At 39.3% G+C, this 18288-nt stretch overlaps 4 protein-coding genes across 6 annotated transcripts in view; 3 read left to right on the forward strand and 1 right to left on the reverse strand.

The window, feature by feature from the left end:
- aco2 (aconitase 2, mitochondrial) overlaps window positions 1-4337 on the forward strand; it is an 8226-nt gene extending 3889 nt beyond the window's left edge. Inside the window, exons 7-17 of the mRNA XM_025057947.1 lie at window positions 1-9; window positions 128-217; window positions 549-654; window positions 777-934; window positions 1026-1099; window positions 1203-1314; window positions 1393-1671; window positions 2018-2209; window positions 2397-2529; window positions 2611-2732; window positions 2849-4337. The exon at window positions 1-9 is cut by the window's left edge and continues 98 nt beyond it. Coding sequence (XP_024913715.1) covers window positions 1-9; window positions 128-217; window positions 549-654; window positions 777-934; window positions 1026-1099; window positions 1203-1314; window positions 1393-1671; window positions 2018-2209; window positions 2397-2529; window positions 2611-2732; window positions 2849-2983 — 1410 coding nt within the window. The 3' untranslated portion in view covers window positions 2984-4337. The remainder of the gene's footprint in view (window positions 10-127; window positions 218-548; window positions 655-776; window positions 935-1025; window positions 1100-1202; window positions 1315-1392; window positions 1672-2017; window positions 2210-2396; window positions 2530-2610; window positions 2733-2848) is intronic.
- Window positions 4338-4841: 504 nt separating this feature from the next.
- On the forward strand, window positions 4842-9840 carry wbp2 (WW domain binding protein 2). 2 transcript variants are annotated; one of them, XM_025057944.1, is made up of 9 exons: window positions 4842-4941; window positions 5013-5081; window positions 6331-6439; window positions 6787-6922; window positions 7526-7618; window positions 7706-7852; window positions 7950-8072; window positions 8454-8530; window positions 8767-9840. In XM_025057944.1, exons 2-9 carry the CDS (start codon window positions 5023-5025, stop codon window positions 8812-8814), a joined length of 792 nt encoding a protein of 263 aa, XP_024913712.1. In that variant the 5' UTR covers window positions 4842-4941; window positions 5013-5022; the 3' UTR covers window positions 8815-9840. The 2 variants fall into 2 exon arrangements, with proteins under 2 accessions (XP_024913712.1, XP_024913713.1); XM_025057945.1 differs by lacking the exons at window positions 4842-4941; window positions 5013-5081 and adding an exon at window positions 5663-5733.
- Window positions 9841-9856: 16 nt separating this feature from the next.
- trim65 (tripartite motif containing 65) lies at window positions 9857-14820 on the reverse strand. The gene is made up of 8 exons (XM_008314836.3): window positions 14591-14820; window positions 13620-14042; window positions 13402-13497; window positions 12550-12780; window positions 11917-12085; window positions 11736-11825; window positions 11437-11654; window positions 9857-10960 (listed from the first exon to the last, which is right to left on the reverse strand). The coding sequence occupies exons 1-8, from the start codon at window positions 14654-14656 to the stop codon at window positions 10652-10654; spliced, it is 1602 nt and encodes a 533-aa protein (XP_008313058.1). The 5' UTR covers window positions 14657-14820; the 3' UTR covers window positions 9857-10651.
- Window positions 14821-14970: 150 nt separating this feature from the next.
- mrpl38 (mitochondrial ribosomal protein L38) lies at window positions 14971-17839 on the forward strand. 2 transcript variants are annotated; one of them, XM_008314837.3, is made up of 9 exons: window positions 14971-15118; window positions 15756-15944; window positions 16022-16153; window positions 16241-16443; window positions 16545-16617; window positions 16730-16775; window positions 16874-17032; window positions 17378-17514; window positions 17603-17839. In XM_008314837.3, exons 1-9 carry the CDS (start codon window positions 15034-15036, stop codon window positions 17737-17739), a joined length of 1161 nt encoding a protein of 386 aa, XP_008313059.1. In that variant the 5' UTR covers window positions 14971-15033; the 3' UTR covers window positions 17740-17839. The 2 variants fall into 2 exon arrangements, with proteins under 2 accessions (XP_008313059.1, XP_024913698.1); XM_025057930.1 differs by having other exon boundaries at window positions 15053-15173.
- Window positions 17840-18288: the final 449 nt, after the last annotated feature.

An 18288-nucleotide genomic window follows, 5' to 3' on the forward strand; every position in this document is an offset into this window, starting at 1 on the left:
TGGCGGTATGTTCACATTTACATGTTCTCAAAGCAGAATTCTGCAGAAGACACCTGTCCTGTCAGTGTCTCATGATAATAACTCTTAAAGTTAACTCTTTTTTTTTTTTTTTTTTTTTTTTCCAGAGATCGCTTCACTGGCGGACCAAAACGCCGACTTGTTGGTTCCTGACGAAGGCTGCAAATATGATGAGGTCATCGAGCTCAATTTAGATGAGGTTTGTCCTTTTTCATATTTAAATACTTTTACAAATACAGCAGCCATGTCGGAAACATTTGGTGTAAATATTAAAGTAGGTAACTTTTAGCAGCTGTACCTCCTGTTGCTTCAATGAATTCTGTGTTCCTTTTGCATTGTTTTAGACTGATTAGCAGCTATAAATCTGGCTTCTTGTCTACTGCACTGAACAGTGATACAAGAATAGGTATTAAAATTAAAACTTGGAGGAATTGTCAGATCCTCAGATTGTTTGTGTTTCAAACTGTAAAAAGTTTGAAATGGCTGAGCTCGTGTTCAATGATCAATATGACATTTTCTTTATTTTTTAGTTAAAACCCCACATCAATGGACCTTTTACTCCAGACCTGGCTCACCTAGTGTCTGAAGTTGGTGCCACTGCTGAGAAGAGCGGGTGGCCACTGGAGGTCAAAGTTGGTAAGAGAGACAGCTGTTCAATTTTTTATGTATTTTCCTGGGACTAAAACTACAGACCCTGATGTGTAATCTGTGGGGTTTTTTTTTGTATTTCCAGTACTTTACTTTCTGTCTGTTTTTAGGTCTGATTGGAAGCTGCACCAACTCCAGCTATGAGGACATGGGTCGGGCTGCGTCCCTGGCCAAGCAAGCCTTGGACAAAGGCCTGAAGTGCAAGGCTCAGTTCACTGTCACCCCCGGCTCAGAGCAGATCCGTGCCACCATTGAGAGAGATGGATATGTGAGTGGCTGCAGAAAAAATGCTTACACACAGTTAGCACCAGGAAAAGTGATTAAAGCTTAAGATTGAAGTGTTCCTTGTCTTCCTAAAGTCAAAGATCTTTGAAGATGTTGGAGGTGTGGTGCTTGCCAACGCATGTGGTCCCTGTATCGGACAGTGGGACAGGTGAGATCCAAATACTCCTGTCAAAGCTGTTATTTGAAGTGAGAACTTGAGCTTAGCCCAACAAAGTTGGATATGATATCATGTGACCTGTGCTGGTTTTCAGGCGTGATGTTAAAAAGGGAGAGAAGAACACAATCGTCACCTCCTTTAATAGGAACTTTACAGCCAGGAATGATGCAAACCCTGCCACACATGCCTTTGTCACCTCACCCGAGGTAAAAAAAAAATCTAGAAGCTGCCAGTACTTTCATTAACTAAAATTCCAAAGCTTAACGTTTTCCGTCTGTCTGTAGATCGTCACTGCCCTCGCCATCGCTGGTACATTAAACTTTAACCCGGAGACAGATTTCCTCACAGCCCCCAATGGGGAGAAGTTCAAGCTTCAGCCCCCAAGTGGTGATGAACTTCCAGCCAGAGACTTCGACCCAGGACAGAACACTTACCAGCACCCACCAGCAGATGGCAGCAATCTGAACGTGGACGTCAGCCCTCAGAGCAACAGGCTGCAGCTACTGGAGCCTTTTGACAGGTGGAGTGGGAAAGACCTGGAGGACATGCAGGTCCTCATCAAGGTCAGTGTAGACCCTGGACCCATAACATCACAGTAATCTAATAACCTCACAGCTAACTTTACAATAATGTTAGTCATGTCAATGCTCTGCTGCTTGTTTTTGTTTTATTTTTTTATCTTTACCATGTATAAATTAGTCTATACCTTAGGCTTTATAGTTCAATGTACATGTAAATGTACTTGGCCTTAAACACAAATTCAGATTTTCTTTTTTTCTGGAAACTAGAGTGGTATTGCCTGCCATGCTGAAGGTTCTCAGTTCCTTTCCACTCCATCACAACTCCCAAGATGTTTTGTGTCAGGAAGGTAATCTGTTAAAAAATATTTCTTTATGTCACATTGTACAGGTTAAAGGCAAGTGTACCACAGACCACATAAGTGCCGCCGGACCTTGGCTGAAGTTCCGTGGTCACCTGGACAACATCTCCAACAACATGCTGATTGGTGCAGTCAACAGTGAGAATGACGCGGTCAACAAGATCAAAAACCTTCTGACAGGAGAGTATGGAGGAGTTCCAGATGTGGCCCGCCACTACAAGGTAACACAGACGTTTTCAGGTTTTTAGACCTTTTAGTGAACAAAGGTAGTTCACTAAATTTTACATTATATCCCGACGTTATGTCTTTTATATCTGGAATAGCAATGTTTAATTAGTCTATATGCATGCAGAGTATTCAAAAGTCATTTTCTGACTTTTCTAAATGTCTGTCGTCTTGAATACACAGGCCAATGGTGTGTCATGGGTTGTGGTTGGAGATGACAACTACGGTGAGGGCTCCAGCAGAGAACATGCAGCCCTGGAGCCCAGGCATCTGGGTGGAAGAGCCATCATTGTCAAGAGCTTCGCCAGAATTCACGGTAATTAAGAAACCATCCTTAAATGTAGAGCCAAGAAATTAATCTGGGATTTTATTTGATTACATTTGATATTTTTCTCAGAAACTAACCTGAAGAAGCAGGGTCTTCTCCCACTGACCTTCAGCAACCCCTCAGACTACGACAAAATTTGTCCTGACGACAAAATCTCCATCAAGGGTCTGAAAACCTTTGCTCCAGGAAAGGTGAGAGTACAGCTCCAAAGACATGATCTCAGGCTAGTGTAACTTATTTTAACCCTGTGACCAGGTGAAAAGAAACATTTGTAAAATGTTGAAAATGACTCCTATGTTATTTCCAGCCTCTGACAGCAGTGGTGAAGCACAGCGATGGCAGCGAGGAGTCACTGGAGCTCAACCACACCTTCAACGAGACACAGATCGAGTGGTTCCAGGCTGGATCCGCCCTCAACAGGATGAAGGAGCTGCAGCACTGAGGAAGAAGGGACAGCCAGAAGGAGGAAGAGGATTTTATGGGAAAATGGGGTCAGGAGGATGAGGAGGATAAACATTGACAGCCACTCCATCTGCAGCATCAGCAGACAGTTTGGACTGAAGAGTGTGCACCACTGTGAGCTACATGTTGTTGAAGTGACTTCAGACCAAACGTGGAGCTAATGTTGGTGATGCTACACAAGAACTTCTGTCAATATGTCATATGTTAAGAACCAAATGGTTATAGGAGGTCAGAATAAAAGCAGTAAGATTCACACTTTGGCACAGTAGGCTTTGCATCTGCCGTCAGTGTTGCTCACTTTGCTTCAGTTTTCAGCTGTTCCTCTGAGCTGCTTCTGGTGCTTCTGGTCCCACACATGTTCACACTGCTGTTGGCTGCATCATTTAACTATTTTGTCATTCAGTCAAGCTGTGTTTGCATATGTGACCAGGAGAATTTTTGCCTCATTTACTTGTGCTAATACTATACTATTTTGCCCCCTGGTGTCCCCTGCCATGTCTACGACGCACAGAAATATGTAAATATTCATTCTGACAGCAATGTCTTGGTCTCATTAAATTGCATTATGGGAATTATAAAAGCAGAGTCATAAAGATATATATGATGTATTTTAAACGTTGCTGTCCATCAATGAGGTCATGCTGTGTATTTCACTCATAACAGTAAATGTTATAACAAAATACTTTTCACCTTTTGTGTAAGAAAATATGAAGTTGTCCTCTTCTTTTTTCTCACCCCAACCATTTTCCTCACCCTCTTTACAATCCTAACTTTATAACAGGGTCAAACACACCCCCAACTATTTATTTTAAGGTTTCTGGTCCTCTAAAAAAGTAACTTTTCTTCAAGAAGAACAAGGGAACAGTATGCTGTTGTTTGTGATGGTGCAGGAACGGTTAAACAGTGAATAACCAAGTCTTCAGAGCCCTGTTTCAATCTGGTGTGGCTGAAATTCACTCCAAAATCTCAGCTCGTGAGGTTGTCAGTCATCTTTCTCAGACCATGTAAAAGAAAAACCATCAAGTGTCCATCAGTTAAAAGCCTAAAACCAATTCAGTCTTCTAATCTGGTGTAAGGAAAGTTTCTGTTTTCACGTGTGTTTATGTTTTTCTGTATAAATAAATGCCAAGCACACTGACTCTGGTAATGTAACTAAAAGATTGTCAAAGTGGTTGATTTTGAATTAACAGTGATACAATCATCCAATGTCTATTATAGTTCATTGATGTAAATGTGTATGAAATGGACAAAACACAGCGTGTGGAATTAAGACTGGGAAGCAGGCTCAGATTTTTAATGGATAACTGCATTAAAAATATAATGATTACCAATTACTGTTTGTGTATGCATATTTCTTTATCTATACATTTCCTGTTTCTCTTAAAGTTCTATTCCAAATCTTCAGGTCAATAACCAGTTAAAGATGTTATTTTATTATTTTATTTTCTTCTAGATATTCTAAGTTGAAGTTGAAGTGTTAGAAAGTTTACTACAGTCTAAACTACCTGCGAGTTATCATTTTGCAAAACTATAGCCAGTTTAGGCTAACATACTAATTTATAGTCCAGCTAATATTTATTTAGCAATGAAATTGCACTTGTTTGTATATATTTTAGTAGAAAAGCTTTTAAAGATTCTATAATGAATGTTCAACCTTTTTTAATGGCTTGTTTGAGGTATTACAGCTAAATGTAATTGTTTTAGTTTTTGTTACTTATTACTATAATTATAATGACTTAATATCTTTTGTTACATTTATTTTTAGAACGTATTTTCGCTACGTTTACGTATATCTTCAAATTTTACGTGACGTCGCTCGAGCGGACCGGAAGTGCAGGTGCATCAGCATCATCATCAAAACAACCGTTATTGTCGGCGTAACGGGATAAGCAGTTGTTGAAGCGGGCCTTCGGCCTGTCAGCAAATACATTTTCTCAAGTCAGGAACTGACCGTTATTTTTTTTTATTTAAAAAATATATTGTCTTTATTATTTTTTTCTTGTTTTAAGGGCCGTCGTCATGACTCTGAACCAGAACCACTCAGAGTCCGGCGGAGTCATCATTAACAACAGTGAAAGGTAACGTTAGCGTTGCGGGAGCTTACACATAATGCTAAGCGGACATGATTCACTTCAACTATTTGATAAAGGACAATAATAATATAAATGTGTATTTGTTGTTTTTTTTTTACTTGACGCAACAGACATAATTGAAACCCAAAATGCTGCGTCACAATCAACTTCGGTTATTTTGAATGACAACCATTAGCACCTACAGGCTAATGTGTCATGAATAAGTAACGCAGGTGGTCAAGCAAGTGCTTTGTGTCACGTAACGTCACAATTGTCATTTGAATGATACAACGTTTTACCTGTACAAAAACAAGCAAACAGAAATGTCGTATGATCATTAGGAAGTCTTGGCTGAGACTACAGGCTAACACTTGACCTTCTACTGTACTTATTTTATCACAGCTGCAGCCAAGCATTAGCAGCCAAAATGTGATGTGTATGTTTACGAAAAATACTCTGATTTTCTATCATTGCCAGAGACGAAGGAGGAATAGTCATGCCCCATGTTGTTTGATACTGTATGTAGTGGAACATCCCATAGAATAAAACAGACGATTGTATATGAGTTAGTTCTCATTTTAGATAAATGTGGCCCTGGATGATGCCAGTTTTTTCCAGTTCTGCAGAAAAGAGCTTTCTCAGACAACAAGCTCACAAGGTAAAAAAAGAGTAACAAATATAAAACCATACATATGTTTGCTGTAACATATCAATGGCCATTAATCAATGGTTGGTGGTTTTAGGGTTTTGTTTTCTTTTAAATACAGGGCTGTCAAGTCACCCGTAATGTTTAATTTGTTTGCCAATTATTAAATTATTGATTCAAAACCAAGTCTGTACATTTGGTAGCACACTGATCAGTATCATGAGTCTGTCTTCCTCTTTTCACTGCCTTGTCACAGCCTTTTAACCCATTGCTTTGTTCTCAGTTTAGACCAGAGTCATTGCTGTTTTTGTAAAATTAAACATTCGTCAAAAAAAGACCTCACATTGCTTCATCATCCATTCATTGAAGGAAAAATGTTCTTTTTAGAAAAGTGCTTGTTAGTTTATGTTGTTGGCGGCTAGTTTATCTGTACACTGTTAACTGATCAAACCTAAAGTGCTCAGTGGTGCCGCCCTACAGTACATGCTGAACCACCAGAATTTTCTGATTTTTCTGGAAAGTGATGAAGCTTTGAATATAATTTTTAAAAAGTATGACCTGTAAAAAACTTTTTTAAAACCTTTTTGTTCATGTCTGTTCTGTTGACAGTGTGTTGATGAACCATGATAACGTGGAGCTGCTTTTCTGTGATGCAGAGCACCTGCCTGAAGCCTTCAGAAAGGGCAAGAAGGGAGGCATCTACCTAACTCCATACAGGGTGAGAGATGAGAGGCAGGAGACCATCACACGTTTGAACAGCGTCCAGACCGGTGCAGACCGGTGCAGTCCGGTGCAGACATGCTGACTAGACTGCAGTAGTAGACAGTGAAAAGAATACATTAAACTAGGTGTCTGTTTACACAACTGTCAATCAAAGCTGAAGCTTCCAAATGCAGAGTAATGGAAACCCAGGAGTGACTATTGATTCTGTTTTTTCATTCCGTGTTACACCATGACCTCAACAATAAGTTTTTTTTGTTGACATTGTATTTGTCATCATGTATACTGTATGTCCAGACCAGAGACTGAGTGACTAGATAACCTTTAGCCATTGATTCCCCTCAGGTGATCTTTCTGTCCAAAGGCAGAGATGCGCTGCAGTCCTTCATGATGCCCTTCTACATGATGAAAGGCTGTGAGATCAAGCAACCTGTACTGGGAGCCAACTACATCAAAGGCACTGTTAGTGCAGAGCCTGGAGGTAAAAATACTATAAATGTATGTGAGTACACATACTTATTTATTTTAAAAACATAATTTTATTTGTTTGTGCTTAAAATAAATATGTTTATCTTAGTGCTGTAAATGCATTTGAATTTTTGAGAGAAAATCATGTCACAGAGCTTTGTCTGCAGTTTTGCAAATGGCATGGTGATGCAGGTCTGTTTGTATTTAGCACATTATAACAACTAGGCATTAGAAAGTATTTGATAAAGTGATAAAAAGGGAATACATCATTATCTACATTATTTAGAATAAATTTGCAGAGTGCAGTAGGAAATTATTTTTATTTTTATTTAAGAACAAAAAATATTTAAATGTCAGAAAATAAAGAAAGAAAAAAAGACTAAACCAAAGAATATGACTATAGTTGGCCCAAATAATTATAACATTTCAGCTAAATTTGAGTTAAAAAAATATTATTAAAAAATAAGAAAGAAATTAGCTCTAAAATAGCCAAGAGGTTAAAAAATATAGCTGAATCAGACTGAACATCCGAAAGGAGGATTAAAGTGGTTGAATCAGTGTCCGAAAAGCTGACGTCTCAGTCCTGCAGATTTCTCTGTTCATTCTCTCTCCTCAGGTGGCTGGGAGGGCAGTGCTACGTTTAAACTGGTCTTTGCTGCAGGTGGAGCCATAGAGTTTGGCCAGTACATGCTGCAGGTGGCAGCTCAGGGTACGACAACATACCAGTAACCACATACAGTGTTGCATAAATGTTTTTTCATTCTCATCCTCTGTCGAACATATCTGCCTGTATCAGCTTCCAGAGGTCAGCCTGTGACTGCTGGGTTCGGTGGATGTCCCTACATGGCCAACGGAGCCTATTCTTATCCTCCTCCGCCTGCTAATGGGATGTACCCAGCTGCACCTCCACCTGGTTACTCCTATCCCAACCCTCCTCCACCAGGTTGAAAACTCTGCTCCTGACATTCATTCATGTGGCAGAATAGATTCACACAGGTTCGTAGAAGCGTTCTGTAAACCTCTATGGTTTGTCTTCACAGGAGGATTCTACCCCTCTCCTCCGGCCTTTGACGCCTCTGCCTCCTACATACCTCCACCTCCATATTCTGCTCCTCTGGGTCAGCAACCCCTGCATGATCCAGACCTCCCCTCCTCAGCAGCAGGTGGGTCCAGTACCGATCTGTTCACCTTTAGGAGTTCTACTTGAACCTCTCATTGTTAAATATTTCCTCAAAACTTCAAAATGTAAATATTTGTATTTTCATATTAATTTTCCATATTAATAATTAAATAATTTGGATTAGAAACAAATAAAAACAGGTGTAATTAATGGTGATCGTAATTGATCACCATTAATCACTTCATTATTTTTAAATTAAAATAATTGATATATTGTGATTTATTACATAATCACTGGATGTAATTATATATAAATATCTTGAGAAGTAAACAAGTCTCTCTCTCTCTTTTCTGTTTCTCTCTTGCTCTCTCCTCCTCCCTCCCTACCTCCCTCTCTGTGTATCTCTTTCTGTCTTCCCCACCAGCGGAGGCCAAAGCAGCGGAGGCAGCAGCCAGTGCCAGCAGTGCCACGCTGCCCCCCTCACATGTCTACCTGCCCCAGGTTAGTCAACCTTCATCACTGTTTTTCTTTTACACACAAAACCTCTACATTCTACAACATTTTTGAGGTATAAAAATGAATTGCTGGTTTATTTTGCTATTAAACTGCTGATTAAATTCAATAGATTGACAGCCATAGTTATAGTTTGTGTTTAGGTCTTGATCCAAACAATTTCAGATTAAAGGTTGATTTCACACAGATCTGATTTTGTTTCTGATATGTTTTCTTCTGTGTAGGACAAACCACCTCCGTACTCTCCTCCAGAGGACAAGAAGAAGCAGTAAAGGAGGCTGATGTCAACTTGTTTTCTCTCCTCTCCTTCATACCACTGGATGATTCTTTTTCTCACCATCTCATCTCCCCTTTACTATTTTCTTAATTGTTTTAATTCATCTTATCTCCTCTCCTCGCTTAGCCCCCTCCCTCTGCTTTCCCCCCAAATGTAGAAGCACCTTAACATGAAGGATATTTGAAGCAGTAGGAACGGGGAGTTTGTTCTAATTCATGAGGGATATAAACATTATAATCTAAGTATTTTAGCATTTATGGCCTTGAAAATGCCCCTATGATAATACTGTAATCATGCCACTTATACAGGAGGCTGCACTGTCATTTATTCTATGACTGTTTGTGGAACAAAACTGACTCTGTGATGATACTAATTTCACAGCTGAGCTCATAAAAAAACTGAATGCCGTTCATTTTTTTTTATGTACAAGCTTTTAATATGCAGACATATTTTTAAAAATGAGATATTTTCTGAAACCACTAAGACAAAATGACAACAGTGAAGAGAGCAGATAGAGAAAGACAGAGATTAACAGTTAGGTCCTAATCCTGGATTAAAGCAGGATCTGGAGGGACTCTATGTTCATCATGAGGGGATTGTTTAACTTGCACTTGAGTCTGTGATGTCACTTCCTTCTCTGCCACACCCCAGAATGTTCCAGTAACACAGTTCCTCTCATCCTTCACCCTGCTGCGTTCTTCTAACACACACACTCTAAAGCTTATCTCTGGATGTTCAGAGGTTTCTTCTCTTTGCTGTTTTCTTCTTCCTCTGTGGTCACTGAGCTGTGATTCTGTACCTGTGGCTGAATATTTGCACTTTAAAAGACACTGCTATGCATCAGGCTCCTGTTCTGTCACAACAGTGTGGATTATTACAACAGTAACAATTATTATAAACCTCTATGTTTTATCTCTTTATAATTTACTGAGTATTTCCTGAAGGCGGGGTTTCATGGTTTCAGTGAATGCATGTACACACTGGACAGGACTGTGTTGAATAGAGTTTGATTCATGTGGAACTCAGATGTTTTTGTCTTCATTTTTTACATAGAATCTTTATGAGAAAAAAAGATTCAACAGTGTTGACATAACCTGCTCCAGGGTCCAGGTCAGAGTAGGAGTTCTGTTTAGTGTGCTGCTCTTGCAGTCAGTAGTCCTCGTCTGTTTTTATCTTCAAAAACTGGTGCAAAACCTGCAGCAGTTTCACAAACACTTAGAATTTGGCTCTTTTTCAGTAAACATAGAAAACGGTGTGTAAAAAAGTACAGCAGATTCCATTAAAATCACCCATTTCAAGTCTGGCCATCAAAGAAAGGTAGTTTCCCCATTCAACAGCAGTAACATTCTCTCCTGGTCTGGGTTTTAGTCTGATTGCTCAGGGTTGGTACCAGCAATGTTCTCTTCAAATAGTGAGCCTATCAGATCAAACCAATTAAATCAGTATTGTCGAGTGCATAGCTCCCTCTATTGACTAAAAAAACTCTTTATATAGAAAACAATTTTCCAAACTAGTATCTGCTTCTCTTCACTCCTACTGTAGTTCATGGGCAGCTGAGCTTTATATCATCATTGTGCTTGGACATGATATACAGTATGATTTGACTATCCCAAGTCTGCATACAAGCTTCAGTGGAAAAACTTTAGTTCCTGTTTGGAGCTGAGATTTGAAGGTTTAGAGGAGATGTTTCACCAGAGTCACTTGTTTAGATTCAAAGGTAACGGAAACAGAAAATAATAATAATAAAAAAAAAATTAAGTTAAAATGTCATTATCAAATGTCTTCCAGACTCCATCTGTGCTTTTCTCAATAGTGTTTCCTCACCCCTCGGCTCACCCGGAGCACAGGGTGATGCTGACCCCCTCACCTATCCAGCAGGCAGGGAACAGCTCCTGGTTGAAGGCACAGTGGAAAGCATGGAGTCTGTTCTGTCCGTCTCCATAGTAGGTGAGCGTCCCCGCCTCATAGTCCAGCAGCATTCCAATGCGCCGGTGCTGGGAGTGACCCGTCAGTGTCTCTCTCCGGCCATTGTGCCAGGCGCTGAGCTGGTGCTGGTCCAGCTGCAGGCTCCAGGATAGTTCGTTCATACCCACCATGCAGCGTTTGCCTTTCTCCTTCCTGGGGATGGCGTCGTAGGTCACCTAGTGGTGAAGAGGGCAGAGGTAAACTTCAAACTATGGGGATTTTGAAACCATAAAAACAGCCATTAGTCATAAAACACAAGCCAACAACGACAACTCTTCAAAAGGAGCCAAAGCAGAAACAACAACAACAAAAGCCATTGCTCTTTAAAAACTATGCTTACATTTTTTAAACTGTAGGGTATTTTAGCAGTAATATCTTAATTGCATCTCTTGATATCTTTGACAAACTTTAAGTTCTTCAATTTCAGTTGCACATTTTACATAGTTAGCCTATTTTACCCTGTGTTTGACCAACCTAGTATTAAGCTAAACTGAAACAGACTCACTTTGTAATGATTTGGCAGAATGTTATCTTTTGCTGAGCTAGATTATTTTTTCTTGAATATTTTGTTGTAGAACTATCAGTTGACAAGTCATTTGGTCTAAACACTTGTATACAATTCGTATACGTTTGTACATGAAACAGTCCTCACCCCCAGGTAGGCCCAGGGTTTGGACACCTCCAGCTCCCAGTAGTGCTGCCCGTGGGTGAAACCCTGGAAGCAAAGAACCTGCCAAGTGTGGTCGAACCGGGCTTCATGAGCCAGGACGGGCCGGGGCCCAGAGCTTAGGTGCTCCGCCCGACGGTTCTCTTGAGACAGAAACAGGTGCCCGTTGGCTGTGCGGGGGTCAAAGGTCAGAGAGCACCGATCTGGAATGATCAAAAAGAAGAAAGTATTGTAAAAACAATTAGGAAAAATAAATAAAAAACAAAAAGGATGAAGAGACGTACAAGCAGCGAGTCCCTCTATACCACCAGGGTGACAGGGAGCAGCTGGACTGGGAACCACGGCTCCGATTGGTTTCTTATCTTGAGGAGACCCTAAGGATCAGACCACAGACCAAAGTAAAGACACGACAGAACCAGAACCGAGGAAATAACCAGTGGAATCCCAGACTTTGGTTTGGTTTACCGTCTCTGTCCTGACTCAGAGCTGTGCTGACAGCCTTCTCCAGGTCCTCTGAGACCAGCTTGGAGACACGGGACAGGACATCGGTGACCCCGTTCAACCGATCCTGAAGGTCTGGTGACACATCTGTGGGAAGCTCCTTCAGACGTGGGACTTTAATGAGAATTGATTCCTGCGCAGAGACAGATATTTTTTTCAATATGAACAAATAGAGAAATAAAGTTGAGCAAGGTGAGTTATTATTTCTGCTTTTGTGTTCAGCTTAGTAACAGAGCAAATGTTAATTGTTTGAAAAGCTTTAGCTTTTGGCTACTTTTAGTCTTCAATCTTATAGACATAGAAAGCCCCTCAATTTACACTCTTTTTAGCAGCTAAAAAGCAAAGCAAACATTTATTTGTCTGCTAATAAATGCAGTAAAAAATAGCAATAACTAATAAAAATAATTAAAAGCCACAGTAGAAATAGAAGTGCTTTCTTTAACAAATGCATTTTTAGCTACAAGATTGAAGACTAAAAGTTAGCAAAAAGCTAAACCACTTTTAGTTTTGTTGAGTTTATCGTCGTATCATCGTTAGTTCCACTGCATCAAGACCTTTAACAGGTTAAAGAAGCAGTGTGAGAAGACCGTCTCAGACCTTGATGAGCTCGTCATCAGGGAGTTTGTGCAGAGCTCTAATCTGGTCCTGACTCTCTCTGAGCCTCTGGGCCTGGTCCTGGAGCTCAGTCAGACGAGCCTCAGCCTCAGTGACGGCCTCTTCTATCTGCTCGCTGATGAACAACTCTGTAGCTTCCTGCTTCTCAGCCAGGATCTTCATCAGGGTGGAGAACTTGATACTGACACGGGCTGAAGTCTGCTGCAGAGTAACCTGTGGACAAAGGAATCCTGGATTAAAACATCAGCTTCTCTTCAGACTATATTTTATGTTTAATATATTTAAATGTACTATTGACAGTCACTAAGTCAACTTATAGTCAGCTTTTGGTTATTTTTTAGCAATAGTTTGAACTTTCTACATAAATCGTTTTGCTAACTTAAACTTATCTGCATTCTATTTACATACATCTAATATAATATCTTAATTTTCTTATATTAAATTATGGCTGTATTTGTGCCTATCAAATTATTTTATTTATTGCTCATCTTTGTTACATTCCAGGTTAATATTTTGGTGAAAGTAAACTGCAACAGAAAAGCCTGGGTATAGCGTAGAAGTCTGACCAAAACTGCAAAGACACCATGGATGGAGGAACTTTGGATTATAACAAAAATGAAAAGTGCAGGAATGTCAGGTGAGTCCTTGCATTTCATTTTTTAATGTTAGCAATGTTAACATTTAGCTTCTCTTCTAGCTAGCTGACATTATTCTATTGTTTTGTATATTTAAACTCTCTTGTGGCTTAAATTGTCTTTATATGCTCATCAAAACAAGGGCATGGGTTCAGCACTGAATAAATGTGTATAGGTGCAGTCATGATGTAAATCGTACCTTTGCTTGACAGATATTCTCAGCCAGGTCATTAATACTTTTCTGTGTGTTTCCGATGAATTTCTCCACCTCTTTACTTTTTCTTACCAACAGCAGCTGTAAGACAAAATCAAACTGGTTCTCTTCACTTGTTTTATAACAAGCTTAACAGTCTTAAAATTAGACTCAGAGTTAGACTTAGAGTCACAGCTGTGGAGAGCAGTGCCACATTATTGTACCTCCTGGTTTTCCCTCTCTGCCTCCAGCAGCACCTTTTCATGGGCCTCACACTCGGAGATGCCACACTCGCAGCACACGGACATCCTGTCTTGTCTGCAGTAATACACCAGAGGCTTTTTGTGTCGATCACACAGCTGAATGGCTCTCGTTCCTTCCACTCCCCTGGTGAGCGACTCCCTGTAGGTTTTGCTGTTGGTGGCCTCGGCCAGGACAGATAGGGAGACGTTACATTTGAGAACTGGCCTGGTCTCAAACTTCTCATTGCAGATGGGACATTGAGGTCCGATGTCGTCTTTACTCTTAGTGTCCCAGTGTCTGGTGATACACTTTTGACAGAAGGTGTGTCCACAGGGAATCGTGACTGGGATACGGAAACGCTCCAAGCATATGGCACAGGAAAGGTTTGAATTGGAAGAGTCCATCTTTGAAGAAAGAATAAACAATGTCATAATAAAAAATAGTATTTTATATTTGGCACTATTAACACTAACAATTTCCTGAATATTTATTTTAATTTTTTTTTATTGATACTATTGCAATGGAGGTTTATATCGCTCATCTTACTTCTATGGTTAATGTTGCAATGTACCTGCTGTAATATTTTTTAGAATTTTACAAGATTAGTAGGATTAATTACATAGATTTGCTATTTACCATATCTCTATTTAGGCATTATTCTCTAGAAAAGTAGTCTTAAAAATATGCGCTTAAATATAGTTTATTTTTCTTCAGAATGGAAATTATTGAATTGTGCATCATCATCATTTATTGTTATGTTAGCTTTCACACTGTACAGACTAGAGAGCTAACATTAGCCTCTTGTCTGGTCAGTTACGTCTCATGGGAACAAATATTAATGTTCAATTATTTAAGGCAAATTTGTACGCATATCTTTAAAGACGCTACAGGCGTACACAACGCAAAGGCAACCAGCATTTACTACCAAAACAAGGGAGAAATATATACACACCTTTAGAATGTAGATAGACAGGAAGCTTCCGTGGTGACGATTACCTTCGTCATCCAAATGAGGCATTTACGGATAGTCGGAGAAAACTTAAAATTCGTTTGTCCTTATAATTGCAACGCTCCCCCCTCCTAAATATGTGCTATCCAGGTCATCTAATCCAAAAATAGTTACAGTACATCGAGGGCAACTGGAATGAAGGTTTTTTTTAAAGACGTTTCACCTCGCATCCAAGAGGCTTCTTCAGTTCTCCAGAACTTAGTCTTCAAAAAAATGAAAAATAAAATAATAATACTACTACTACTAATAATTATTATTATTATAAACCAAAATAAATAAACTTTTTACTTCAATATTCAACCTTTGTTCACGAAACAAAAGCCGAACTTTTTTTCTCTTTTCGGCCACCGTAGTTAGTTAGATCCGTGAAGGAAGCTCTGGGCAAGATGGCGCTCCGCACAGTTTGTTCCACTGTAGTAAGAAACGGGCCTGATTTAGGGGTCATTAATGCCAGAGCGCTTGCAACTACAGGTACTGTTCCCCCGTTTCTATATTGGATTATGTTGAATGCTGTTAGCATGTTCAGGTGCGTTTGTTTCTTCATGGAGAACTTGTACATGTCGTGTCACACCAGCCTTATGGAGAGCTTCCATGTGTTTTTTCCTTGCCCAAGACAACTTCATATCGAACCTTTAACATTGAAATGCAAACCTCTCTGTTATTATTTATTTTATTTTATTTTTGTAGAGCTTTATAGCTATTTTAGGCAGGGACATTGTCTGCACTGTATATTGGTTTTAGAACTTCTTCTTATCATTATTATCATTATTATCATTATTATCATTTCACAGCGTATTCAACTAAAAGTAAGCTAAGAAATAACCATCCAACTTTACTGGCAATGAATGTCAGTTCAAAATGAACACATACTAACACACTATATAATCGTTAGTAAATGGGCTAGGGTTAGGGATAGTTAGCCAAGATGCTGATTAAACATTTGCCTAACAACTAAAATTTAGCAGTGACATACAATTTTATTAAAAACTTAATCGTTTTAGTCTTTGTCATGATGACCATGTATGTATTTATGAGGTACATCAGTGTACATAAAAAAAACATGGAATTAGAAGTACAAATACAGCTGTTTGTGTTTCTGTCTTTACAGCATTCCTATGTAAACGTCGTGTTCCAGGCGGTCCTTTGCCAAACAGTGAAATCAATGTCAAGGACTTGGAATCATTAGAGAAGTACCGCAGCTACACTCGGTACCTAAGACATGCTGATGAGGTCAAAAACAAACCTGTGTGGTGGAAGTCTTACAAAGGCTATGTGGATAATGCCAATCCTGAATTGGGTGAGGAAATTGTGTAGGGATCCGTTGACCTTAGTTATGAAAAACAGTAAAGATAAACACACATGTTGTTGTTAAAGGTGAAGAGAAAGTGAACATCGGCCTCCCAGTCATGCAGTCCAGCAGGGGGATAGCAGTAAAGGAGCGTAAACAGGTGATTAAGAACAACAAAAGAAACCCAGAGATGGAAAGAGCTGCACGTTTACGAACATGTAAGTTCTTGTATATTCAAATTTTTTTTTTTTATTTAACATAATTAAACTGTTCTATATCACCGCAACCTTCTCCATCCACACCAGTTAAGATCTCTCTGGACCGAGTGCAGGAGACGTGGGAGAAGACGTGTGGTCCATATCATATAAAGAGACTGGCAGAACACTACGGTGTCTTCAGAGATCTTTTCCCCAGGGCCTTCTTTGCACCTCAAGTGCCACTGCGTGTCTCCTATAACCAGGACAGCAGTGTTCAAGTGCATTATGGGAACAAAATGACACCAACTGAGGTATGTTTTAAAAATGTACGGAGAGATGTAAGATGTATTTAAAAAAACAAAGATTTCACCTAAAAAAAAGTTTGAAAAATGTTCTGGTTGATTCCCTGCAGGCAGCATCTGCTCCTCAGATAAGTTTTGACGCAGAAGAAGGTTCTCTGTGGACCCTGCTGCTCACATGTCCAGGTGAACCATCACTGCACCATAACACCAACCTTTGAGTGGTTCCTATAAGTTCATGTTGCATTAACTGCAGAGTTCATTAAAGAACATAAAGAACAAATGCATTGTTTTTCAGATGAGCATCTTCTGGATAATGAATCAGAATATGTCCACTGGCTGGTGTAAGTTTGTTCTCTTGTCTGATGAATTAAGGATCAACTGCAGTTTATTACATTCTTTTTTCAAAGTGGACCAACTTTTAATGACTCTGTGTTCATAGAGGGAACATCCCAGGTGGAGCAGTACAGTCTGGAGAGGAGCTGTGTCCCTACCTACAACCGTTCCCTGCTAAAGGAACAGGATTCCATCGCTACATTTATGTCCTCTTCAAGCAGGAGCTTCGTATTAACTTCCAGGATGAAGTCAGGTCTTCACCCTGGTGAGAAAAAAACATGGATATTTAAACAGAAAAATATTGGCTTCATTTTATTGTCAAATATATTTTGTAGGAAAAAACACAAACCAAGCATAGACTTTGGGAGCTCTTGTCTAAAGCTACAGTTGGTTTTTCAGACTGTAATTTTGAAAGTGCTTGTTTTTTTTTTTGTGTATACAAAAATACTGCACTAATTACAAATAACTATGAAAATGATTTTTCAACAATTTTAAATAAATATAAATATCATCAATCACTAAAAGTTAACCTGAATAAAGTTCAAGTTAGCACATGCTAAGAGATAGCCTATAAATGGCTAATAACAGCTAAGTTGTCCCTCCTCCTCAGCCACTCTCTGGTCGATCGAACATTCAAGACCAAGGACTTCTACAGGAAGTATCAGGATCACATAACACCTGCAGGCCTGGCCTTCTTCCAGTGTCAGTGGGACGAATCTGTCACTGATACCTTTCACCACACACTCAGTGAGTGACTGTAGTTAACACTCAAACATCGTGTCATGTTGAACCATGTGGCCTGAGGTTGATCTTTTCCCCTATCTCCCCCTTGCAGATATGAAGGAACCCGTGTTCGAGTTTATCCGACCTCCAGTCTACCATCCTCCGCAGGTCAAATTCCCTCACAAGCAGCCGCTCAGATACCTGGACAGATACAGAGATGGGAAGGAGCGCACTTATGGAATATATTAAATCACACACACACACTCACAGATCATTCATTTTCCAATTGTGGAATTATGTTGGTCATATTTATGTCATAACAACAATAAAGTTTGTTTCTCATGTGACATTGTCCCAATTTTCTTTTAAGATTTATTTTTATTTGAACTATAACATTTATTAAATAATCCTTGTATAAACCACAGTGAAGGGTAAAATTATAGAACAGAATTACAAGAATCAAGTCATTAGTTTATGGGAATGAATGATTTCTGTGTGTATAAGAATAAAGTATCCACTTCATATGATGTTTTGGGAGGGGTTAGTGCACATTTTTTTCATCATCAGGTCAGTATGTAATGTTAGAAAATAATCTGATATTTTTATCACTTAAATTGTCATTTTGTGACAATTTTATGTGTTTCTGAATTTCTTTTTTCAGAAAAATAGTTCAATATAACAGTTTTTGTTTGTTTTTAATCATTTATGAAAATTCGTTTGTGACAAAATGATGAGTGCGCTTGCATATTTCAGCCACCAGAGGGCGTATCGTGCAGACACCTTTTGGCAGGAACTTTA

Source organism: Cynoglossus semilaevis, chromosome 8 (genome assembly GCF_000523025.1).
Source record: "Cynoglossus semilaevis isolate Cse_v1.0 chromosome 8, Cse_v1.0, whole genome shotgun sequence".
In the NCBI taxonomy this organism is placed as follows: domain Eukaryota; kingdom Metazoa; phylum Chordata; class Actinopteri; order Pleuronectiformes; family Cynoglossidae; genus Cynoglossus; species Cynoglossus semilaevis.